Below are 9,552 nucleotides of genomic sequence, written 5' to 3'. Positions count from 1 at the left end.
AAAAAAAGGAATACAGACCTAAACAGAGAACTCTCAACAGAGGAATCTAAAATGGCAGAAAGACACTTAAGGAAATGTTCAACATCCTTAATCATCAGAGAAATGCAAATCAAAACAACTCTGAGATTCCATCTAACACCTGTAAGAATGGCCAAGATCAAAAACACTGATGACAACTTATGCTGGAGAGGTTGTGGGGAAAAGGGAGCACTTCTGCATTGCTGGTGGGAATGCAAGCTGGTACAGCCCCTTTGGATGTCAGTGTGTTATATCTGATCCCATGTAGGTGTACCAGGTCCTTTGGCACAAGGTAATGATGAAATTGACTAGCTATTAATAGGAAATGCTCTAGAAGCCTCAGAATTTCACTTGGCAAGAAGCCAAGGAAATTGTAAGGAAATGTTCTACTTATTCTTTGCATAACCAAACTCTATTACCTGCAGGAAGTAATGCAAAAGGTACTCAAAGAAATGAAATTTGTCACAATGAGGACACTAAGAGAGACTTGCATAGATCTAATCTACATGGGAAGTAGAAAGTAGAAAAAGACAAGATCTCCTGAGTAAACTGGGAGCATGGGGACCTTGAGGGAAGGTTGAAGTGGGGGAGGGAAGAGGCAGGGAAGGGAGCAGAGAAAAATGTAGAGCTCAATAAATATCAATAAAAAAAAGGAAAAAACATGTTTTGCAATGACTTTTCTCAGGAATGCCTCTGGTAAATGGAAGGTGGAAAGAAAAAGGTTTAAAGCCTATGCAAGTTCTGAGGATATAAGTTCTAAGGTATGTAAAGGTCTGAGGCTAAGAATGCTAGAATAAGAAAATTATTTAAGGTGTGTAAATGCAAGTTGTAATTGCAAAAGAAAGTGTGTTGGAGCCACAAGACCATACAGTGAATGCACAGCTGACAACCAATAGGCAGATCCATGGGAAGGGTATACATCCACGTCCACGTGGAACAACCCATTTTGCAGAGCTGCAGGATTGTCTTTGGAAAAGTCGCTGTCATATCTGTGGAAACCTTGTGAAGTCATGATTCTTCCCTTCAAAATGGGATTCGTTCCCAGAGTACCTCAGCAGTGTAACCTCTGGGACAATGAAGTGACCTTGCTCCATTTCCCTACACCAAAAGGGATTGGAGCAAAGGCATTCACTCTTTGTTCTGTCAAATTTACATAGTCAATCCCACAAAATTACCTGCTAACAGACCACCTAGAAATTTCTACAGAAGACAGGAACTGAACAGGAAGGCAGCATGCCCCACCTTTGCTAACAAACAAATCTGAGCATCCCCAAAACTGGTTATCACCAAAGAGATTAGAGGAGGAGAATGGGTGAATCCAGGATTCAGGGGTGTTTAGTAACTTCATCTAGTGGTTTGGAAAGTCAGTTGCTTGCCCTTGAATGGTTGGGTCACCTGTTCCAGAGTACAGCTTTGTCGGGGTTTACTTGCCTTTTTTGTGATTTTAATATGGATATTATCAATTTTTTTGCCTATGGAGTTTTCCAACTATGTCAGTAAAAACTAGAAACCTCCTGGGGATCACCCTTACTCTTCCTCTCCTCCTCCTCGCTAGTTATTCTCCTTCTTTCTTCTTATTGTTCTTATTTTTCTCCTTATTCTTCATCTCCTCCATGCCCCCTTTACTTCATTTTCCCCCTTCCCCCTCACACAAAAAATAAAGAATATGCAGAGGTAACATACTTCAGTTAATTTTTTTACTCTCAGATCCTTGCCTGCCATAGACATCCAATTCTGAGCCCTGAGGGGGTACTGAGGCTGGTACTCAAAGCCCCCAATAAAAGTGCATCAAGATATGTAAAAAAAGATAAGAAATGTTTCAGGCTTATTTCCCCCTATCTATTGTTATTGTTATACTACGATTTTGGAAGTTCAGTTTTAACATCAATCAATGGAGTTCTGGTCAGCTAGCAGAGCACTGGTTCCTATTATCAGTCACAAGCTCAAGATTCTAAGTTTCCTTTGGTTGTTGTGGAGGTTGGAATAGGAATAGGCTCCACAGACTCCTGGGTCTCAATGTTCTGCCCATCAGTAGGAGGTATGACCTTGTTGGAGGAAGAGTGTGTCTGTGGCGGTGGGCCTTCAGGTCTCATATGCTCAAGTTACTCCCAGGTTGGCTCAGCCTCCTGGTGCCAGCAGATCAAGATGTAGAACTCTCAGCGCCTTTTCTAGTATGTACCTGTCTGCATGTCACCATGAGTCTTACCATGACGATAATGGACTGAAACTCTGAAACTGTGCTAGCCCCAATTAAATGTTTTCCATTACAAGAGTTGTCATGGTCATGGTGTCTCTTCACAGCAATAGAAACCCTAACTACAACAGTTGTCTTCTAAGTTCTCATCAGGCTAAAAACATCTCTGTTCAATCTATACATCCAGCTTTCTGGACAGGAAAAAAATGCTCATGCTTTCTAACCCAAAGCTACCGCTTCTGCGAGGACTCAAACGTGAGTCTGCTCAGCTAACACTTGTTAGCTGCTTTCTCTCCAGTGTGGATTTCAGTGCCGATTGCAGTAGATAGCTAAGACTTTTATCTCTTTTAGTAAACTAAAAATTCATGAAAGCTTCAGGGAGTACAAGAGGTCACAAAACTTGGATCCAACTCTCACAGGTCAAAGGGACTCCAGATAAGTACAGCCCAAGTTTCTGCACATGCCTGTTCCTGATAGTGAAATATCTCTTCTGGTCTTGGGACTCCTTCCACCCACAGTTACTAGGACTGTGGGCCTGGAAGTCACAAATGTAAGATTTTCTTTTAAGTTCCTAAACTTTAACTTCTGTCCCTAGCCTATATCTGTCTCAGTAGATTTCCACTTGACTGACAGCCGCCATCCAGGAAACAGCTGCTGACTACAACCTGCTCCAGAGGACCGCAAGCCCCGGACTTGCTGGAAGCTGAGGTGAACCAGTCCAGACAAAGTCAGACGGGTCAGACAACCGGATGCTTCTGAGGAATGCCCCGCTGCTCGAATCCCCTCCAGGCCTCTGACTAGAATTCCAGCCCTACTGAGCCCTGACAAAGACATTCTAGTTTCAGCAATTAGCTGTTTCAGAAGACACTATCTCACCCCATGTGCTCCAACAGACCAGAATAAGATCAAAATGAAGCTCCCTGGCATAGGGAACAAAACGGCTACCATAGTGCCTATTGGCTACCAGGAAAAGTACCCGTTAAAACCAAATAACCCAGATCTATCAGGACGTAAATCCATTAGCTGAAACCATTCTACAATATAATAGATAACTTGGCCTGTTTTAAGTAGTTTATGCAGAACACAGAGGCATTATGTGGGGTTTTTGTTGTTTTTTAGTTTGGTTTGATTTGGTTTGGTTTGGTTTTTCAAGACAGGGTTTCACTGTAGCTTTGGAGCCTGTCCTGGCACTAGCTCTTATAGACCAGGCTGGCCTGGAACTCACAGAGTTCCTGCCTCTGCCTCCTGAGTGCTGGGATTAATATTAATAAAATGAAATCGATTAATAATCAATATTATTAAATTAATATTAATAATATTTTAAAAAGCTTCTATTATGAGGATCTGACTTTTCAGGTTCCATTTTAAAGAAGGGGGCTTCATCTTAAGCCATATGTTACGTTGGGAGTTGGGAGCGCAGCCCCCAGCCCCTGGCATCCTTCCCAGCCAACCTGGCCTGGGAGTTGCATTGCTCTGGACTCCAAATCCCAGCATTCCACAGGGTATTTAAGTTGGAGCCCAGAGGAGAAACACGTGGTTTTCGAGTCTGCACGGGCTCCCTGCTCTTCTGTCCCCCCTCCCCCCCAATGCGCTTGACCACCCGAGAGTGTCATTCTTAATAAAACGATGGGCAATTTGATTTGGTTTGATTGGACCTAACTGGATTTCTTGCGCTGGCGGAGCTGCCTTTCTTTCTTATTATTTTTTACTTAACACCATATAGTGACCAGGGGCCGACCTCAGTTCCAGGAATGTGCTGCGATAGCGAAATTTAAATGGACACCCTAGAAATAGCCGATTAAGGAACTAAGGAGCAGGGCCATAAAACTTAACAAGGTCCAGATGTTTTCTGCAGACATCCTAGTCCTTGCAGATATCCCGGTCCTTTGTTAACAGTTCGTGCCCAAAGTTTAACCAAAGATCTCAGAAATCATCTTACTATGTACACCCTTTCCAACCAATCCCACGACCCCGAAACATGCATTCACCCTACTTGCGGCCATTCCCCTTCAAAAGCTCCCTTCCCCGGACTTGGGGTCTCATTCTCTCCTCACGCACTGTGTTGTGTGCTGTAAGAGTGAGGTCCAGACTTGAGGTTTGTTAAACAAAGACCCTCAAGAATTCTGCACCAGACTCAGTCTATGGATTCATTTGGGGTTCAGTGACACGGGCATAAGGCTATACAAACCCTTTATTAGACACTAGAAATAACCTGGCTGTACTCAAAGAAGCTCCATTCCCAGTCTCTATGTAGACAGTACTCTGATATCAGCCATCAGGGGGCCTTTGGCAGTTCCCTTTCTGCTATTCATTGGACTCTTGCACCACTGATACCTTAACTAGATAATTATTCTGTCTTGTTGGTGAAGCTGATGTTATTAGATCCCAATATAAACAAGTACTCATCACAGAGTCAAGGATTTGACTCAGGAGAGGCTATTATTTATGTTTTCACTTCCCTAAATGTGTTTGACCCATCTGCACAGGGCCAAACAGAAGGGAATCAGCTTGTACACTTGCCCTGACTGGACCTGATGAGAAATGGGGTAAATTTTGCAGTTTGATCTTTTCTTCTCTGGTTCATGTACTCACTCACTAATTCCATCATAGAATCCAGTCAGTTGACTTAAACAGGGCAAAAAATTATACTTTGGAGGCAGGCTTATAATTCCAGCACTTACCAAGCTAAGAGTATGGGATCTTTAGCTCCCAATCAGCCTATATTAAAATAAATTAATAAGGCTGGCCAAGGTGGCACACACCTTTAATCTCAGTACTGAGAGACAGAAGGATCTTCATAAGTTCAAGATCAACCTGTTCTACAAATGGAGTTTCAGGGTAGCGAGGGCTACACAGAGAGCCTCTATCTCAATAAACAAGTAAATCACATATCTGCAAGAAGGAAGAATTTGGGTAATTTCTAATGAAAATGCTGGCTAGCGACAAAGGAACAAGATATCTGAGATCAAATTTGAGGGGTTATTTATTTTTGGTTAGGGTTCGGTTGTGTGTTTGCATATGAGATCAATGCTGAACCCTTGTGATAAGTTTCCCTCCCCAAAATGGAGAATTAACTTCCAAGAGGGCGGAAGAGTTTTCAGATCGATCCCAAAGGAACCACGCAAAGACCTGACATAGAAAGAGAACTGTTCACAAGGCCAAACACAGAATGTGGACTCAGGAATAGGGGAACTAAAGGACCACAAGTCAGCAAGGTCTACACGATATATTCCTTATCTCTCTGGCTGTGTCACAGAAGTCAAGAAACTCTGATGCAACCTTTACCAGGCACAGTTCAAAGAACTCTAGGCTGGAGCCTGTAAAACATGTTTGTTTGTAACACGCAGACTTTTCCCTCTCTTCTCTGGGCCACATCTTTTTTTTTCTTTTGAGACAGGGTTTCTCTGTGGTTTTGGAGCCTGTCCTGGAACTAGCTCTTGTAGACCAGGCTGGTCTCGAACTCACAGAGATCCGCCTGCCTCTGCCTCCCAAATGCTGGGATTAAAGGCGTGCGCCACCACTGTCTGGGCCACATCTTGTCCTGCTCTTCTTCCGGTGGCCCCCAGGAAACTGTATCTTCCCAGAGTCAACTTTTCCACCTTGCTTGCTCTCCCACTGGCCCAGGAGCCATTGGCACAGGCTGAGTCTTCTGTCCTTTGTGGCTTGCTTACATTAAGCACAAACACAAGCTGATAAAAAGGCACAGAGTGTCTGACCCAACCAACAAAGTCTAAAGCAAACACAATCATCTGAGCACTTGTGTGCACACAAATGTACATAATTAAAAATAAAATAAACCTTTATTTTTTTAAATCTAAGATAATGTCCCTCCCAGCTTAGTCCTGGATCCCTAAGTACCCCTCTCCCAATCCAGTGGCCCCAACAAAGTGAAGACTCTGACTGGCCCAATTCCAAGTTTTCAAAACTGCTTTCAGTTTCTCTTCTCAGCAAGAAACCCTACCCCACCCAACTCCAGCCAGCCAAAAGTTGTAATCAGGATGACACATCCTCTGGGAAGTTGTCCACAGGAGCCTCAGCCCCTGAGTTCCCCAACTCCCAGACCCTAACCCTCAAAGAAGGCTTCGCTGGACTCCATTGTAACTGGCTTAAGACCAGCCTGATCCCCAATTAGAATTCCTCAAACACTTACTGAATAAATCTACAAATATGAACATACACTTTCAGGCTGGTGAGATGACTCAGGAGGCAAAGTGCTCATCCTAAAAACTTGACAACCTGAGTTCAAATCCCAGAACCCGTGTGGAAGGAGAACTGACCTCTACAAAGTGCTCTGGTACATGCAAACCCACACACCACACACACACTAAACTCCCACATGTCCAAAGTTTCACAGAAGCAGGAAGAAAGGGCTTGAATAACAGATTTTCCTAAGAGTTTGTCAAAAATAAAAAGGCCAAGAAATACTAAAGTTACACATTTGAAGGTATCTTTCACTACTCAGGAAAATTTTAAATATCAAGGCCAATGGGAGCATAGTGGTAGAACTGTAATCATAGGCAGATAGGAATTCAAGGCCATCCTGGGCTTCATAGGGAGACCTGGGGAAATTTTTTAAAGTTTAAAAAATGCATGCCTGAGGGCTGGAGAGATGGCTCAGTGATTAAGAGCACAGGCTGCTCTTCCAGAGATCCTGAGTTCAATTCCCAGCGACCACATGGTGGCTCACAACCATCTGTAACGAGATCTGGCGCCCTCTTTTGGAACACAGGCATATATGGAGGCAGAAGGTTGTATACATAAATGAAAATAAATAAATAAATCTTAAAAAAAAAAAAAAAGCATGCCTGAAACACCAGGAAAATTTTCAGATACTACACAACACAACAGCAGGCTGTATGAAGGGTGGGTGCTGGTGATGGGAACTCTGGCAACATACTGAATCCCAGGCGGGACTGATGTAGCTGACTGGGTTTCCATAAACACAGAGAGGCTTCAACAGTCAAGCTTATTAGTCCTTGAGCTTGCTCTGGGTTCTCTCTGTCACTCTCTCTCCTTTGTGCCTTCGTGCGACGCCAGGGGTCCTGACTTCCTTATTTTGGAGCTATTGCAGTAGAACTTCAGACCTTTCCCACGTCTCCTGATTTACCTTTTCTGTATTCCTTAGGATATATGACTGACGTTAGTATTTCACAACTCCTCTACCAGAACTCAATATACTTGCTTCGTGGAAAATATTCTCAGTTACCACACACATCTCCGGGGCTTCGTTAGAAACGCAGGTCCTCAAATCCCCACCCCAGATCTGATTCCGCATCAGCATTTCCACCAGCTCATTCAGCAATTCCAGCGTACACCAAGTGCATAAAGCACGGCGATGGAGCCTGCTCAGAAAGGCACAACCAAACAGGAGGTGGCCGCGTGGAAAAGACCTGCAGGAGACCATCCAAGGCCCTCAGAAGCGCCAGTAAACACTGCAGCCAGCATTCCCCGGGAGGGACGTCATCTGCTTGGTTTATCCTTCCTCGCTGTGGAGGGTGGGGCTGAGAACGCTGATGCAGGGAACTTGACCCCTTTTGCAGTGGGCGAGAGCAGCAACGCGGGAGGTGTGAGTGAGTGCGCCTCTTCCGGGACCCAGCAACAAGCCACCAAAGCTGACAAGGCCAAGTCCCCGCCCCCTTCTGCTGTCACCCAGTCAAAACAAAGCCGCCGCCTGCGGCCTAGGGAGCGAGCCCCCTCCCGAGCACCTCCAACTGGAGGCTCTAGGGTGCCTAGAGCCCTCGGGGGAAGGAGAAGGGCAAGAAAACTGTCCTCAAACTGTGAAGTGCTCGCCGCCTGGGCCGTCACCTTGCCAGACCTTGTTTACAGCCTAAGCGGCCAAGGGCGCCGCAATCCGTAAACAAGTAATAACACGAAAATGACAGGGCTGTCGCCGCCCATCCCAGGCGCCAGGCGCCAAAGGACCCAGGCTTGGGGTCGTGCCCACCTCCCACCCCGCGCTCCGCCCCTTCGCTCCCGCAGAGACCAGTATTCCGGGACTCTTCTGCGCGCTCACTCCGGAACCCAGCTCCTCCTAGCGGGGCACAGTGGGAAGGGTGAGCGCAGGGAGACACACTCAGATCCCCACCCCCCCACCCCCCACCCCCAAAAAGATGCTTCCCAGCCGAGAGTGGTTCGCTACACCAAGCACAGTCCCGTGAAAGGTCTCCCGCAAACTCCTACAGAGCAACAAAGCCCCAGGATAGCCCCGGCACTTGGAAGCCAAGACTCAACATTCCCAGAAGAAGGAGACAAGCAGATTTGGATAAACCCTACCCTACCCCTACGGGACGTAGGGCAAGCCGCGGCGGGGAGCGCGCGCAGCGAGTGCGGCACTTCCGCGGTGCTCTCCCGAGGCCAGGAGCGGGGTGGGGGAGGGGAGAGGAGGGTCCGGGCCCGCCCGTGACCCCGCTATCGCGCGCGTCCCGGCGGGTACCTTGCAGGCGGAGTACACGCCGAGTTTCTCCAGTTTCTTCGCCCGCGGAGCCGAGCGCAGTTGCGCCTTCTTCACGGCGATCCGGGCCGAGCCGCCGCCTCCCGGTCCCTCGGCTGTGCCTGCCGCGGCCACCGCGGTCGCTGGCCCGCAGGAAGCAGAGCTCCCGGCGGCGGAGGCCAGGGTCCGGGGAGAGCCATGCTGGGGAGCCGGCGGCAGTGTAGGGGAGCCGGCCCCGCCAGCTTCGGCCATGCCGCCCCGAGTGTCACCCGCCGCCGCCAGGGTCCCTGCGGGCGCCCGTGGCGGAGCTCAGACCCTCCCTCCCCCCACCCAGGCCGCCGCCCTGAGCCCTCCCCACCCCCGCCGCGCTCCGCCGCTAGCGATCGCAGGCCCCCGAGCCGCCCGAGGCGGCTAGGACGCTAGCGGGCCTGAGCGCCGGGGCCGCGGTCTGCTCCCCTGGGCGGCCGGCATGTCGCTGCTAGCGTGGCCACCCGCCCTGCGCGCCAGGGCCTGCGGGTAACCGGCGACCCGAGAAGCCGGGCCGCTGCAGCCCACGCACCTGCCGCCCTACGCTGCGGCGTTGGGCCTGACACCCTCCAGCGCGGAGACCCAACTTCCTCCACCCTAGCGGGAGCCGGAGGAAAAAAATGTTTTTCAGAAGTATCCGTCAGCGGCCAATCCTCCTCTTTGTTGCTAATTCACCGAAATCTTGGCGTGAGAGGTTCCTTTTTTTTTTTTAAGCGACTCTGGGTAAAACTTTTTCTTTTAAGAATTCTTCCCCATCCCTCTTTCCCTCATAGTTTCTGAGCCGAATCCGCCCAAAGAGAGAAGACTCAATGAGCGCTCTCTCTCTTGTTGAGAACGTTACGGGGTCGGCAAAATAAAAGCTAAGTGCGTGGAAAAGTTTGAA

The 9,552-nt window shown here is 48.0% G+C and overlaps 1 protein-coding gene across 3 annotated transcripts in view; it reads right to left on the bottom strand.

Annotated features, from left to right (window-relative positions):
• Kat2b (lysine acetyltransferase 2B) overlaps positions 1-9,331 on the bottom strand; it is a 142,399-nt gene extending 133,068 nt beyond the window's left edge. The window contains exon 1 of one of the 3 annotated variants that reach the window (XR_007595850.1): positions 8,646-9,331. Coding sequence is in view for 1 of the 3 variants with exons in the window: in XM_050165083.1 (XP_050021040.1) it covers positions 8,646-8,894 (249 nt within the window). In the remaining 2 variants the exon portion in view is untranslated. Of the gene's footprint in view, positions 1-7,319; positions 7,444-8,645 lie in introns of those variants that run through there. The other 2 variants (XM_050165083.1, XM_050165084.1) reach the window with 2 other exon arrangements.
• Positions 9,332-9,552: the final 221 nt, after the last annotated feature.

The sequence above is a fragment of the Alexandromys fortis genome, unplaced genomic scaffold (assembly GCF_014885135.2).
Source record: "Alexandromys fortis isolate MF-2015 unplaced genomic scaffold, M_Fortis_MF-2015_v1.1 scaffold_121, whole genome shotgun sequence".
In the NCBI taxonomy this organism is placed as follows: Eukaryota; Metazoa; Chordata; class Mammalia; order Rodentia; family Cricetidae; genus Alexandromys; species Alexandromys fortis.
The sequence above is the reverse complement of the archived record's forward strand: the minus strand, read 5'-3'. Positions and strand labels throughout refer to the sequence as shown.